The sequence below is a fragment of the Bufo bufo genome, chromosome 6 (assembly GCF_905171765.1).
Source record: "Bufo bufo chromosome 6, aBufBuf1.1, whole genome shotgun sequence".
NCBI lineage: Eukaryota > Metazoa > Chordata > Amphibia > Anura > Bufonidae > Bufo > Bufo bufo.
In genome coordinates this window covers 194,051,871-194,068,847 of record NC_053394.1, presented here as the reverse complement: position 1 = coordinate 194,068,847, position 16,977 = coordinate 194,051,871, and the positions used below count along the sequence as shown (strand labels likewise).

At 45.1% G+C, this 16,977-nt stretch overlaps 2 protein-coding genes across 6 annotated transcripts in view; one reads left to right on the top strand and one right to left on the bottom strand.

Moving 5' to 3' along the window:
- Positions 1–16,977, top strand: part of LOC121005864 (catenin delta-1-like) — a 607,331-nt gene that overhangs the window by 22,305 nt on the left and 568,049 nt on the right. The window lies entirely within an intron of this gene.
- LOC121005629 lies at positions 4,031–5,425 on the bottom strand. Its single transcript, XM_040438402.1, has 4 exons — positions 5,411–5,425; positions 5,160–5,319; positions 4,241–4,889; positions 4,031–4,048 (listed from the first exon to the last, which is right to left on the bottom strand). Exons 2-4 carry the CDS (start codon positions 5,171–5,173, stop codon positions 4,031–4,033), a joined length of 681 nt encoding a protein of 226 aa, XP_040294336.1. The 5' UTR covers positions 5,174–5,319; positions 5,411–5,425.

The following is a 16,977-nucleotide window of genomic DNA, read 5'->3' as shown; positions in this document are numbered from 1 at the left end:
CTGACTTTACATTGAAAGTCAATGGGGGACGGATCCGTTTGCAATTGCACCATATTGTGTCAACGTCAAACGGATCCGTCCCCATTGACTTGCATTGTAATTCAGGACGGATCCGTTTGGCTCCGCACGGCAAGGCGGACACCAAAACGTATTTTTCTTCATGTCCGTGGATCCTCCAAAAATCAAGGAAGACCCACGGAAGAAAAAACGGACACTGATCACGGACCTGCAGACCTTAAAAAAAAAAAAAACGGTCGTGTGCATGAGGCCTTTGGAAGGGGAGAGGAGGAACCTACCTTGCATCTTTTCAGGTTCTCAGCTGTTTGGCGAAACTCCCACATGTTTATACTTCAAAAGGAACCAGTTTTTTTCAGAGCAGTGGGTATCAATACTCTGGGTGACCTTTATTTTCGAAATACCTTACACTCGTTTGCAGGAACAATTTACCGCCTCCTCTGTTTTCTAACTATCTGTAGCTCAGGCATGCTGTCTGCGTTTCGGTGGAGGCTAGGTTGGTGGATTCTGAAGTTTTGTTAATATTTTTCTTTGTAAAAATACTCTAAAAAAGCATCTTGGGCTACTTTCACACTAGCGTTCGGGGCTCCGTTTGAAGGGGCTCACAAGCGGCCCCGAACGCATCCGTCCAGCCCTAATGCATTCTGAGTGGAGGCGGATCCGCTCAGAATGCATCAGTCTGGCGGCCTTCAGCCTCCACTCCGCTCAGCAGGCGGACACCTGAACGCTGCTTGCAGCGTTTGGGTGTCCGCCTGGCCGTGCGGAGGCAAGCGGATCCGTCCAGACTTACAATGTAAGTCAATGGGGACGGATCCGTTTGAAGATGACCCTATATGGCTCAATCTTCAAACGGATCCGTCCCCCATTGACTTTCAATGTAAAGTCTGGACGGATCCGTTCAGGCTACTTTCACACTTAGAAATTTTTCTAAGTTATAATGCAGACGGATCCGTTCTGAACGGATACAAACGTCTGCATTATAGGAGCGGATCCGTCTGATGAAACATCAGACGGACCCGCTCTGAACGCTAGTGTAAAAGTAGCCTTATGTGGAATCACTTTGACTCCTCTGTATTTTGAATTGCCTATTGTCGGGTATATAAAGCAAATGCTTTATATAAAGAAAAAAAAATAATATTTAGCGGATCAAAAGAAAAATTATGCAAACGATATTGATCCGGGAGATGGACATAATCGTCTCAAAACGAGTTCGATCAAGAACCTGATTATTTTGTGCAATCAGTAAAACAGGGTACAAGCGTCTATGCAAAAATATAAATGGTTTATTATACAATAGTTTAATACAATCAAAAATGAATCAACATAAATTTCAATAATATACAATGATATGCAGTACCCAGCATTCACCACTATATGATGCCAACAAAACAATACTCAACCAACACAAGAATATTATGCAATACAGCTTTAAATTTGTGAGAGATATACAATCAATGGATTATGCGGAAAACTCAATTAAGAAGATGACAGATACGAGCCCTTGCTTTGCCCAAAATTGATGACCAAACTCAGATAATGGTAGTATTGCAACAAAACTTATAAATTATTGGCTTGATATCAAACTAGGGAATATTAAGATTCCCAACAGAGAGTTTCTCCAATATTATCCCCTTTATTCAGTTATATGCATAGTAACTGAAATCAGAGAAAATACTGATGTGGCAACTAACGTTACACGTCCGCAAATGAGCGGGTATCTGACTAAGTATCAAGCCAATTAATTTAGATCAATACTACATAAAACAAAAATATACATTACCCAAGGGTCAAGTGATGTGCAGAGTCTTGGGGCAGCCAGCTCTCAAGAGTTTTTCCCGATAATCCAAATGATTCTCCAGAGGTCTATAATCCCAATGTTTGTTTTTTCTTTCCTTTTTTTTTTTTTTTCCCCTCCCTTTCTTTTCTGGTAACTGGTTTCTTAACCCAAAACTTATCAGATGAACACGCCCTCCGAGTTTGGAACTTCCAATCATTGTTGGATGGGTGTGTGCATTGATAAGGATCATGACATCATAATACTACCCAGAATGCACTTTTGCTACTGATGTAGTATTAACTGCTCATATCTAGGTGGCACTGTTGTATAAACAATATGCATCATACCATTAAGGGTTAACTCATACATGCCTGATATTTTCACTACTACACCTCTGACGTCTAGAGGCCTTGTCTCAGGGCCGAGGGACAAACTTTGATACATGAATGTATACTTTGAGGAACATCTAGACAATTCTTACACTGTGGAATTCATGTTCAGATATAAAAAACAATGAAGCCTCAGAATCTTCAGGTGCGGTGTATCTTCTAACTTTCTAAATGTATAATATATGGTTACTATAACACTAGCTTTTGAACAGCACAGTAATCTTCTCATGGACTTACTTTGGCCTACATGAAAATCCATACAAAACAGTAAATATAAATCAACATTGCTCTTAAAGGCAATGAATACCCATTATAACTAAAATAAGTAGATATAACTGTTTACACTTATGAAAAAGCACAACACTATTTTTTATATGAAAAAAAAGTTTGATCATATATTTTATTTTTTTACACTAAAATGCTGCTTTAGCTCCAAACTTTTCATTTTTACATGGAGTAACAGGAGAAAATGCAGCCCACAATTTCTTAGATTTTTTTTTTCTGAATACGGCAACACCAGTTAGGCTACTTTCACACTAGCGTTTCACGGATCCGTTTGAAGGGCATTTCAAACGGATCCGTCAATAAACTGACTAAACGGAGCCAAACGGAAGCCATTCAGACGGATCCGTTTGTACGGATCCGTCTGTTTTACGGATCCGTTTGTCACGTTGGTTTCCGTTTTGTCATCCGTTTAGCGGATCCGTTTTGGAAGGAAAAGGATCTCGAGGTTCCATCTTCATGTATTCAGATCTATAGGGTTGTAATGCTCCTATATTTCTCCAGGGCTATCTTGTTGAAGTTCCAAAGCTGGTCCGGCTTTGATAATGGACCACACCTTTCGGACTCTTGTACATGACTACATGCACTTAAAGATGTATAGTGTTCGTTAGAGGGCCATATGTCCCTGATCGTCATTGATCGTGCGTACAGGAGTACAGAGCATCATGATGCTGACCATGTTGTGCCGCAGACTGGGCTATTGTCCTGCACTCATATGATCTATTAGTGCAAGACTATATCCCCGCGGGCAGCTCAACTTGCACAGGATGATTGTACACTATGATGCTGTGTGCTCTCGTGCGCACGATCAATGCCACTACGGGACATATGGCCCGCTCACGGACCGTATGTCTCTTGGGGCATACAGTCGTGCGCAAGAGGCCTTAAAGGGGTTTTCTCATCTCGTACAATGGGGGCATACCACTTTAAGATATACCTACATTGTCTTATAGGTGCGGGTCCCACGGCTGGTACCCTCACATATATTGAGAACGAAGCCAAGAAAGTAGATTAGGTCGCACTGTGCTGCCGCCCTCCATTCACTTCTATGTGAGAGGCGGGGATTAGCGCTTGGTGGTGGACATACCATGGGAAATGTGTCCTACAGCAACAGTGCTCCCCGCTCCGTTTTCCTACACCTATCAGACAATGGGGACATATTCAAGTGAAATCCCCCCATTGTCTATGTGAATACCCCTTTAAAAACTGTATGTCCCTTGCGTGTCCCTTGTGGTAATCACACTAGTTATATTAGCGTCATTGGGAAATCATTAAACGTTAAAATCACAATTTATTAATGAATTCCTGATGATGCTGATGGACCGTGACTCCCACAAGGGCTCATATGAAAGGGCACAAGATTGAACAATGAACAAGCATTTGCTTGTTCATGTGCCAATCATAGGGTCTACGATCAATAAAGAGCCAAAAGATAGCTCATTATTGATGGTCAGGTTTTAATGGATCTTATGACATTGGCACTAATGCTGTTTTGATATAAAAACTACCAAGGGTGTTGTAATAAACGCACAGTAGTGAGACTAGGGTAGTTTTAATTTCAACACAGCTATATTGCCAAGGTTCCCTGTACAGGACAATGAAAACACAGACACAGTGCAGTAAAGTATAAACATTTTTTTATTTTTTATACAGAAAATAAATAAAATAAATATAAACAAAAATTATATTTACAATTGTTCAAAATGTTGTGGGGTTGATGGTCTGGGGTTGGCAATGGTAGCCCCCCTGTCCTGGCGATCCACTGAGGTAAAACTACGGGCCACAGGAAAGGATGCAGGGCGTAATTGCGGGGTGTGGAGAAAGGAAGGGTCTGAGGAGGAGAGGACCCGAGCATGTGTAGAGGTGGAGGGAGGTTGAAAAGAAGTAGGAGGAAAATACGGGGCAGGAGAAGAAAAAGAAGCAGAAGGAAACACATGCTCGGGGGGGTGGGAAGGGAAAGGTTGGCGGTACTGGCCACTCGTGTGGGATGGGGGTGGTGCATGATTTCCCATGACCCGTTCTCTAGCATGATCTTAAACTCATGCAACTGCTCGGGCGTCATTGAGTCCATCAAACTGACCATGCTTAGCCCATAATTGTAGTTTGGGCTGCGTTGAAACGCCGACTCCGCCCCCTCCCAGCGGCGAATCAAGTCAGCACCAAACTCCATCTGATGTTGGGCAAAACCTTCTAGAGCGTCGGAAACGACTTCTACAAGGTTCGCATAATCGGCTCGATTTGGCCTACTGGATCTCTGCCTGCTCACCAGGGCTCTCAAATTTTGACGAAAACCTAAGAGCCTCTGTTGAGCGGAGGGACCCGGATTATCCTGAGCCGATACATGAGGGACAGGAGGGCTGGTGATGGCGATCTGTTCCGGTTCCGCCTCAGGAGGTTGGTCAGGCTCCCGAGTTCTGCTGGCACTTCTGTAGAAAAAAAAAAAAAGGAAAGTTCGAAATTGTTCTTTAAATAAAACATCCATGTTCTATGCTATGTCTACCGTATACCATAGGGGGCTGGCCAAAACAGGGGAGCCAAACACTCCGCTGTCTCAGACAGCCCCTTAAACTCAGACGGAGAGAAAAGTTGTCCATCTGACTGTGGGGGGGCTGGCCAAAACAGGGGAGCCAAACGCTGCACTGTCTCAGACAGCCCCTTTACAATTTATTTTTTGAACAGTTGTTATAAATATTTACCTTTTTGGTGCCATTGCCTTTCGTAGGAACCCCAGGGCCGCCGTATGGATGTAGGTGGCCCCTGAGGTTCCTCCGGAGCCACTCGGGGCCTGAACCTCCTTGTTGTAATCCCTCCTGAAGCGGTCCCGGATAGATCGCCAACGCGTTGTAACCAGTTTGACTATCGAAAAAAACAATAAAAACTAAAATCAGCATGATGAAAGGAAAAGAACAATATTTTAAAGTATTAAAATACATATTGTTTTACTTACCATATTTCTCCTGAGCCGCCGTATCTAGATCCCCCCCAGGTTTCAAAAACTTCAGCACAGATGTCTCTCCAGAGCCGCTGGGTACGACGATGATCGGCGTGGTGGCGGTCAGAGTGGTCCCATAATGCTGGACGCGCCTCCACCAGTTGGATGAGGAGCAGGTTATCTATGCTCGGAACCCCGAACTCCTCATCTTCCCTGGTGGAGCCTACGGAACCCTGAAAAAAAGGAAATACAAAATTTAATGTAAATCCAAATACAAAATGCTAATTAAAACTACTTAATTCAATATTTACACGTCTACGACCGCCACGCTCATTCCCGCGGACTCTGGAGGCGACTGGGGGATCCTCGCTGGCTGCTCTAGGTGCAGATTGCTAAAAACAAATATTTTTTTTTTAGAAGACTGTACTTAAATAAAATAAAAAAATCACTATATATATATATATATATATATATATATATATATATATATATATATATATATATATACATACATACATACATACATACATACATACATACATACATACATACATACATACATACATACATACATACATACATACATACATACATACACACACATCTTGACCACCCCGGTCCGGGCTTGGTCCACCTCCCCTGGACGCTGGCGATTCGGCAGGTGAGCTGGCCATAGCTGGAGAGCCCTCCGCAGATGATGAAGACGAAATCTATAATAAGAGCACATACTGATTAATGCAACGAATCAAACAGTAAAAACTCCAAGTGCTGATTTTATACTTACCGGCCACTGAATACGGCGGCGCCTTCTGGGTGGGTTACTCCAGTCAATGGTTGTCTTCTTTGAGGACATCTGTACGCAACAGAATACCAGACAAAATGCAGATAACGTTAAAGGAACTTGTAGAGCACTATTTCCTCATATATGAACAATTTATTTTTTTTTTTCAATACTTACTTTTTAAAATATAGATCTGGGCTTGCCCACCGCAGATATTTTCTATTCTTTTATTTTTATTTTTTTGGGAACGACCCTAATAATAAAATGATTAAAAAAATAAATCCGACAGGAGCCAAAATCCCCCCCCCCCCCAACTGCCATAAACACCCCCAGAGACAGCAGCCCCGCATAGCGCCAGCAGCCCCCCACAATGACATCAGGCCCCCAGTTCCAAACAACCTTCCCACAGTGCCCTCAGCCCCCCCAATGCCAGCAGCCCCCACAGTTCCAGCCACAAACGCCCCCGCAGTGCCAGCAGCAACCACAGTTCTAGCCACAAACACCCCTGCAGTGCCAGCAGACCCCACAGTTCCAGCCACAAAAACCCCTGCAGTGCCAGAAGCACCGCACAGTTCCAGACACAAAAAAAACCTGCAGTTCCAGAAGCACCGCGCAGTTCCAGCCACAAACACCCCCGCAATGTCAGAAGCACCGCACAGTTCCAGCCACAAAAAAACCCTGCAGTTCCAGAAGCACCGCGCAGTTCCAGCCACAAACACCCCCGCAATGTCAGAAGCACCGCACAGTTCCAGCCACAAAAAAACCTGCAGTTCCAGAAGCACCGCGCAGTTCCAGCCACAAACACCCCCGCAATGCCAGAAGCACCGCACAGTTCCAGCCACAAAAAAACCTGCAGTTCCAGAAGCACTGCGCAGTTCCAGCCACAAACACCCCCGCAGTGCCAGAAGCACCGCACAGTTCCAGCCACAAACACCCCCGCAGTGCCAGCAGCAACCACAGCTTCAGCCACAAACATCATACCATTGCCAGCAGACCCCCCCCCCCCCCAGTTCCAGCCACACACGCCCCCCCAGTGCCAGAAGCCCCCCATAAATGCAGCCCACACCACCAGTGCCAGCGGCTCCCACTGTTCCAGACACACACCCCTTCCCAAGTGCCAGCAGCCCCCCCCCACCCTAGAAATAGAGAGATAGATAGATAGTAAAAAAAGAAAGATAGACAAACAGACAAAACTTCATACTTACCAGTCTCACCAAGTCGATAATCCAAAATGGCCGACGATGAGGGGGAGGGACAGGAAGTTACTGGGCATGCGCAGAGACGTGAACGGTTTCTAACGGATCCGTGTCAAAGCGGAGCCAGGACGATCCGTCCCCATTGACTTCCATTGTAAGTCTGAACGGATCCGCACGGCCAGGCGGACATCAAAACGCTGCAAGCTGCGTTCGGGTGTCCGCCTGCTGAGCGGAACGGAGGCTGAACGCTGCCAGACTGATGCATTCTGAGCGGATCCTTATCCGCAAGTGGACTAAGGTGAGTTAAATTTATTATTATAATTTTTTTTTAACCCCTCCAGCGCTAGTTTACTATGCATTCTGTATTCAGAATGCTATTATTTTCCCTTTATAACCATGTTATAAGGGAAAATAATAATGATCGGGTCTCCACCCCGATCGTCTCCTAGCAACCATGCGTGAAAATCGCACCGCATCCGCACTTGCTTGTGATTTTCATGCAACCCTATTCACTTCTATGGAGCCTGCGTTGCGTGAAAAACGCAGAATATAGAGCATGTTGCGATTTTCACGCAACGCACAAGTGATGCGTGAAAATCACAGCTCATGTGAACAGCCCCATAGAAATAAATGGGTCGGTATTCAGTGCGGGTGCAATGCGTTCACCTCACGCATCGCATCCGCGCGGAATACTCGCCCGTGTGAAAGAGGCCATAGAAATGCCTATTCTTGTCTGCAAAATGGACAAGAATAGGACATGATCTATAATTTTTGAGGGGTCACGGAACGGCGCAACAGATGCGGACAGCACAAGGAGTGCTATCCCCATCTTTTGCGGCCCCATTGAAGTGAATGGGTCCGCACCCGAGCTGCAAAAAATGCTACTCTGATGCGGAACCAAACCACAGTTGTGTGCAAGAGACCTAAACCTCATTCACATGTCGGTGATTTTGAGCCAAAACACAGATCTTTCCCTTAGGCTGGGTTCAAACCTGAGCGTATTTGATATGCGCGTTTATGTGTGCGCGTTTTTGCCCATAGTGAACGCGCGCGTTTGTGTGATTGACAGCAGTGTCCTATGGCTGCAAACGCGCGACAAAACGCCCCAAAGAAGCTCAAGAACTTTTTGGAGCGTAGGGCGTTTTTCAGCGCGTTCAAACGCGCTGTAAAACGCTCAAGTGAGAACCAGGGCCATAGGGAAGCATAGGTTTTCATGTGTTGAGCGTTTTACAGCGCGTTTGAACGCGCTGTAAAACGCTCAAGTGTAAACCCAGCCTTATACCTGAGAGAGGTGTGGAGGCTCCAATCCTGGTTTTGGCTCACAATCACTGATGGGAATCACTGACCAAAATACTGACGTGTGAATGAGGCTTTATGCGGTTTCCTGGTTTTAGAAACACCCTACATGTGACACTAATCTTTTTCCTGAACGTATGAGAGGAATAAAAGAGCATCATGCGCATTGAGGCCCAATGTGGTGAGACTCTGGAATGAAATAATAAATGAAACCCCTAGGACTTGCGCTATTTTGGAAATGATACCCCCCTCAATGTATTTATTAAGGGGTGGAGTGGGCATTTTGACACCAAGTATTTTGTAGAAATAAATGCGCAGTATACCCTGCAAAGCAGGGTGGATTTGATTTAAATCAAAATGATTTAAATCACGATTTAAATCGCTAGTCAGTAAGGCTTGAATTAAATCAGTTTTCTACCTAAAGACTAATTCTTGCTGGTATAACTTATAATATGCAAGTAGAGGAAGATTTTTTGAATAACAACTTTTTATATTAGTTTGATTAGGTTGATTCTGCATTCATAGGTTTGTAGAAGTTAGGATTAAGGTATTTTTCTCAACTGTGTTCATGTTATAACATTTTTGCTGTGAAGAAGAGACATGTGATCTCTGCTGAGTCAAATTCAGTTTTGAGAACTGCAAAAGTAAACCAAGCATCTGTGATAATACCTTGTAGGCAGAGAAACTGCCCAATAGGCCTCCTGCACACAAACGTATTTTTTTCGTCCGTGGGTCTTCCTTGATTTTTGGAGGATCCACGGACATGAAAAAAAAGTCGTTTTGGTTCCCGCCTGGCCGTGCGGAGCCAAACGTATCCGTCCTGAATTACAATGCAAGTCAATGAGGACTGATCCGTTTGACGTTGACACAATATGGTGCAATTTCAAACGGATCCGTCCCCCATTGACTTTCAATGTAAAATCAGGAGTTAATATACCATCGGATCGGAGTTTTCTCCAATCCGATGGTATATTTTAACTTGAAGCGTCCCCATCACCATGGGAACGCCTCTATGTTAGAATATACCGTCGGATTTGAGTTACATCGTGAAACTCAAATCCGACAGTATATTCTAACACAGAGGCGTTCCCATGGTGATGGGGACGCTTCAGGTTAGAATATACTAAAAGAACTGTGTACATGACTGCTGCCTGGCAGGTGCTGCCAGGCAGCAGGGGGCAGCCCCCCCCTGTAGTTAACGCATTGGTGGCCAGTGCGGCCGCCCCCCCCCCCTGTAGTTAACTCGTTGGTGGCCAGTGGGCCCCCCTCCCTCCCCTGTAGTTAACTCGTTGGTGGCCAGTGGGCCCTCTCCCCTCCCTCCCCCTCCTAATTAAAATCTCCCCCCCCTATCATTGGTGGCAGCGGAGAGTACCGATCGGAGTCCCAGTTTGATCGCTGGGGCTCCGATCGGTAACCATGGCAACCAGGACGCTACTGCTGTCCCGGTTGCCATGGTTACTTAGCAATTTGTAGAACCATTATACTTACCTGCGAGCTGCGATCTCTGCGTCCGGCCGGGAGCTCCTCCTACTGGTAAGTGACAGGTCCGGCCGAGAGCTCCTCCTACTGGTAAGTGACATGACCTGTCACTTACCAGTAGGAGGAGCTCCCGACCGGACGCAGAGATCGCAGGTAAGTATAATGGTTCTACAAATTGCTAAGTAACCATGGCAACCGGGACTGCAGTAGCGTCCTGGTTGCCATGGTTACCGATCGGAGCCCCAGCGATTAAACTGGGACTCTGATCGGTACACTCCGCTGCCACCAATGATAGGGGGGGGAAATTTTAATTAGGAGGGGGAGGGAGGGGAGAAGGCCCACTGGCCACAAATGAGTTAACTACAGGGGAGGGAGGGGGGCCCACTGGCCACCATTGACTTGAATGGGTCCGTGAACCGTTGGCCGTGAAAAAAATAGGACAGGTCATATTTTTTTCACGGCCAGGAAACACGGATCACGGATGCGGCTGCAAAACGGTGCATTTTCCGTTTTTTCCACTGACCCATTGAAAGTCAATGGGTCCGCGAAAAAAAACGGAAAACGGCACAACGGCCACGGGTGCACACAACGGTCGTGTGCAGGAGGCCATAATCTTACAAAAACCTCTGGAAGAGCATGACATTGTGAATGGATTAATGGAATTTATTTACCAAAAAAATTTACACATATAGAAACATAGAATGTGTCGGCAGATAAGAACCATTTGGCCCATCTAGTCTGCCCAATATACTGAATACTATGAATAGCCCCTGGCCCTATCTTATAAGAAGGATGGCCTTATGCCTATGTCATGCATGCTTAAACGCCTTCACTGTATTTGCAGCTACCACTTCTGCAGGAGGCTATTCCATGCATCCACTACTCTCTCAGTAAAGTAATACTGTGTCCTCTAATATGTCCTCTTGTAGCAGTTTTTCTTTTAAATATTCTCTCCTCTTTTACCTTGTTGATTCCCTTTATGTATTTAAAGGTTTCTATCATATCCCCTCTGTCTCGTCTTTCTTCCAAGCTATACATGTTAAGGTCCTTTTTAAATCTTTCCTGGTAAGTTTTGTCCTGCAATCCATGTAGTAGTTTAGTAGCTCTTCTCTGAACTCTCTCCAAAGTATCGATATCCTTATGGAGATATGGTCTCCAGTACTGCGTACAATACTCCAAATGAGGTCTCACTAGTGCTCTGTAGAGCGGCATGAGCACCTCCCTCTTTCTACTGGTAATGCCTCTCCCTATACACCCAAGCATTCTGCTAGCATTTCCTGCTGCTCTATGACATTGTCTGCCTACCTTTTAAGTCTTCTGAAATAATGACCCCTAAATCCCTTTCCTGAGATACTGAGGTTAGGACTGTATCACTGATTTTATATTCTGCTCTTGGGTTTTTACGCCCCAGGTGCATTATCAACATAAAATTTTAGTTGCCTGATTTTTGACCATTCCTCTAGTTTTCCTAAATCCTTTTCCATTTGGTGTATCCCTCCAGGAACATCAACCCTGTTAGAAATCTTAGTCTCATCAGCAAAAAGACACCCCTTACCATCGAGGCCTTCTGCAATTTCGCTGATAAAGATATTAAACAATATGGGTCCCAGAACAGATCCCCACTGGTAACAAGACCATGGTCTGAATATACTCCATTGACTACAACCCTCTGTCTGTCCCTCAGCCACTGCCTAATCCATTCAACAATATGGGAGTTCACGCACAGCCTTATTCTACATAATTAAAAAACGAATCTTTATTTCATGATGGAGTAACCTGTTGGATGGTAATATATTTTCCTCAAAAAGCATTTTATATAAAAAAAAAAAAAATCAGATTTAACTGCCTAACGCAGGATCGCGTTCCGGAGGCGGCAGCTGCAGACAGAGTGATGCATATACGCGTCATCTCGCGAGACGCGAGATTTCGCTCAAAGCCGGCCCGCGCATGCACGTCGCGGGCCGGCAAAAGTAACAGGACAAGTTCGTCATCAACCTACCAGCCAATGATCGTCGCTGGCAGGTTGATTTTCAAAAAACCGAATCACAAGCCATCTAACACCTTATATTTATAAATATAAGGTGTTAAATGGCTTCTCTGCTCCTCTGCTGGTCCTTTTGGTCGGTTGGTTCCAGCAGAGGAGCAGACATCACAGTGAGTAGCCACCAAACACTACACTTAGCCCCAGATCACCCCGATTAACCCCTTGATCGCCCCTGTCAATCACCTAGTGAAAGGGAAAAAAGTGATCAGTGTAAACTGTCACTTTTTTTTCCCACTGGTATTGACTGATAGTTTTAGGATAGTTTAGGCCCCTTGGTTAGGTAGTTAGCGATCGTTTAGCGCCCAGCTCACCGCACCGCAGTCACTGATTCGCTGATTAGCGTATCGCTAATCAGCATTTGTACTTTTATAATGTAAGTGATCAAAACTGATCAGTCAGATCTAGAATAGTATTAGTGTCACCTTAGTTCGCCCTCCACCCAAAACGCAGTGTTTGCCCGATCAGGCCTGATCGGTCGCCCACACGTGCGTTCACCCACACCCGCCCCGCCGCAGTGACTTTTTAAAAAAATTTTTTTATGATCACTGCACAATCACTTTACAAGCGCTGCGGCGACAAAAAAATCAGGCCTCTGGTACTTCGCTAGCCTCCCATTTGTAAGACAGGCTTGCTTTTTTTCTTGGGTAGTCTCAGGGAATACCCCTAAATTTAGTAGTCCAAATGTCAAACAGGTATTCTTCTGAAGAGGCCTACAGGCTTCTGACCCAGTCGGATGAGGAAGAGGAACCCTCATCTGACGAATCCAGCGGGTCAGAATATGAACCTGTAGAAAGCAGTGGCAGTCTGACCCAAAGTTCGGACGAGGAGGTTGAGGTCCCTGATAGCACCAGGCGTACCCGGCCCCGTGTCGCTAGACCACAGGTTGCGCAGGATCCGCTTCAAGGGCAGCAGAGTGGGGCTGGCGCTGTCGGATTACGTGGTGAGGCATACACCAGCAGCGCAGCCCACCCTGGACCTAGTACCAGCACTGCCGTACAACATGGTGAAGTGGCGAGCACCAGAAGGGCAGTTGAAGCTGGTACGGTGGCACGTGCAATAGTTACAGGCCCGTAGAGTCCCTGAGGTGCTGGCAAACCCTGATTGGCAGTCCCCACCTTCAGCCGCACCTGTAGTTCCCCCTTTCACCGCCCAGTCTGGAGTTCGGGTTGAGACAGCTCAGATCTGTTAGGCACTGGGATTTTTTGAGCTGTTCTTGACTGCGGAGCTGTTGGATATAGTCGTGGCAGAAACAAATCGGTATGCCACTCAATTTATAGCCGCCAACCCGGGAAGCTATTATGCCCAGCCTTTCCAGTGGAAACCCGTCCAAGTTTCCGAATTAAAAACTTTTCTGGGCCTTCTCCTGAACATGGGTCTAACCAAAAAGCATGAATTGCGGTCATATTGGTCCACGAACCCAATTCATCACATGCCCATGTTCTCTGCTGCTATGTCCAGGGCACGATTTGAGGCCATCCTGCGTTTCCTGCACTTTAGCGACAACACCACCTCCCGTCCCAGAGGCCACCCAGCTTTTGACCGGCTCCACAAAATTCGGCCCCTCATAGACCACTTCAACAACAAATTTGCAGATTTGTATACCCCTGAGCAAAACATCTGCGTAGACGAGTCCCTTATACATTTTACCGGGCGCCTTGGCTTCAAACAATACATCCCAAGCAAGCGCGCCCGGTATGGGGTCAAATTGTATAAGCTCTGTGAAAGGGCCACAGGCTATACCCACAAATTTCGGATCTATGAGGGTAAAGATAAGACCCTGGAGCCGGTCGGTTGCCCTGACTTCCTGGGGAGCAGTGGGAAGACAGTCTGGGACTTTGTGTCACCCTTATTTGGCAAGGGGTACCATCTTTTATGTGGACAATTTTTACACAAGTGTGCCCCTCTTCAGGCATTTGTTCCTAGAACAGATTGGTTGCTGTGGCACCGCGCGACCTAGTCGCCGGGGCTTCTCCCAACGGCTCGTCTTGCAATGGGGGAGAGGGCTGCCTTGTGTAACGAAGAACTGCTCGCGGTGAAATGGAGAGACAAGCGTGACGTTTACATGCTCTCCTCCATTCACGCAGACACGACAATACAAATTGAAAAGCCCCTCTCAGTCCACGACTATAATTCGCTCATGGGAGGGGTGGACTTCAATGACCAGATGTTGGCTCCTTATTTAGTTTCCCGACGCACCAGATGCTGGTATAAGAAGGTGTCTGTATATTTGATTCAATTGGCGATGTACAATAGTTTTGTTCTCTACAGTAAGGCTGGGAGAACAGGATCCTTCCTCAAATTTCAGGAAGAGATCATCGCAAACCTCCTGTATCCAGGAGGTTCCGTGGCCCCATCCACCAGTGTAGTAAGCCTTCTACACGAGCGACATTTCCCCAATGTCGTTGCTGGTACCTCAACCCAACCGTCACCCCGAAAAAGATGTCGTGTCTGTAGCAGGAGTGGAATAAGGCGTGACACCCGCTATTTCTGTCCTGACTGCCCTGACCACCCTGCCCTATGCTTAGGGGAGTGTTTCCGGAAGTACCACACACAGGTACACTTAGCATAGGGATTGCATCTCACAGGACAGGCACACAGGGCTATTAGGGCCCTTTCACTCACAGCTGCTGCAAACCTCTCCTTTCACCTGGGATAAAGTGCATAATGTACTTCGCCACATCTTTGGGCGATTTGCGCTTTGCACATTGTCCCATGAGGAAGGAGAGGTTTGTCCTATAAAGGTAAAAAAAAATAAAAAATCACCGGTAAGCAATAATGTTAATGTTCTGTTCAAAAAGTTAAATAAAGTTTATATGTTCCGTTCAAATGTTATTATAAAGTTAATAAATTTATTGCGTTGCGGCCTGGTTTTTTCTTTTTTGTTTTTTTTTACCTTCCAGGTGGACCAACCGATCGACTAGCTGCAGCACTGATGTGCATTCTGACAGAAGCATTGCGCTGCTGTCAGATTACACAAAAGTCGGTGTATGCGGAGCTGCAAGACAAGATTTCTCCTCTGCAGTAAAAGATACGTTTGCCGAGGCATATGAGCTGAGGGGGCGGGAAAAAAAAAATCTCTTTACCCGTATGCTCAATATAAGGAGAATAGCAGAAACTCCTAATGCTGGGCATACATGTAATGATTGCGGAGACCCTCAAATGCCAGGGCAGTACAAACACCCCACAAATGACCCCATTTTGGAAAGAAGACACCCCAAGGTATTCGCTGAGGGGCATATTGAGTCCATGAAAGATTGAAATTTTTGTCCCAAGTTAGCGGAAAGGGAGACTGAGAAAAAACAAAAAAAAAAATCTATTTCCGCTAACTTGTGGCAAAAAAAAATAATAATTTCTATGAACTCGCCATGCCCCTCATTGAATACCTTGGGGTGTCTTCTTTCCAAAATGGGGTCACATGTGGGGTATTTATACTGCCCTGGCATTTTAGGGGCCCTAAAGCGTGAGAAGAAGTCTGGGATCCAAATGTCTAAAAATGCCCTCCTAAAAGGAATTTGGGCCCCTTTGCGCATCTAGGCTGCAAAAAAGTGTCACACATGTGGTATCGTAGTACTCAGGAGAAGTTGGTGAATCTGTTTTGGGGTGTCATTTTACATATACCCATGCTGGGTGAGATAAATATCTCGGCAAAAGACAACTTTTAAAAAAAGATTCTACAAAGTTGGCATTTGACCGAGATATTTCTCTCACCCAGCATGGGTATATGTGAAATGACACCCCAAAACACATTGCCCAACTTCTCCTCAGTATGGCGATACCAGATGTGTGACACTGTTTTGCAGCCTAGGTGGGCAAATGGGCCCACATTCCAAAGAGCACCTTTCGGGTTTCACAGGGCATTTATTACACATTTTGATTTCAAACTACTTCCCACACATTAGGGCCCCTAAAATGCCAGGGCAGTAGAACTACCCCACAAGTGACACCATTTTGGAAAGAAGACACCCCAAGGTATTCGCTGATGGGCATAGTGAGTTCATGGAAGTTTTTATTTTTTGTCACAAGTTATTGGAATATGAGACTTTGTAAGGAAATAAAATAAAAATCATCATTTTTCGCTAACTTGTGACAAAAAAATTAAAAGTTCTATGAACTCACTATGCCCATCAGCGAATACCTTAGGGTGTCTACTTTCCAAAATGGGGTCATTTGTGGGGTTTTTCTACTGTCTGGGCATTGTAGAACCTCAGGAAACATGACAGGTGCTCAGAAAGTCAGAGCTGCTTCAAAAAGCAGAAATTCACATTTTTGTACCATAGTTTGTAAACGCTATAACTTTTACCCAAACCATTTTTTTTTACTCAAACATTTTTTTTTATCAAAGACATGTAGAACAATAAATTTAGAGAAAGATTTATATATGGACGTCGTTTTTTTTAAAAAAAATTACAACTGAAAGTGAAAAATGTCGTGTTTTTTTTGCAAAAAAATCTGTAAATTTCGATTTAATAACAAAAAAGTAAAAATGTCAGCAGCAATGAAATACCACCAAATGAAAGCTCTATTAGTGAGAAGAAAAGCAGGTAAAATTAATTTGGGTGGTAAGTTGTATGACCGAGCAATAAACGGTGAAAGTAGTGTAGTGCAGAAGTGTAAAAAGTGGCCTGGTCATTAAGGGTGTTTTAAGCTAGGGGAGCTGAGGTGGTTAAATAAAAAAAATGTTTCTTTTTTAACCACCTCAGCCCCCAGTGCTTAAACACCCTGAAAGACCAGGCCACTTTTTACACTTCTGACCTACACTACTTTCACCGTTTATTGCTCGGTCATG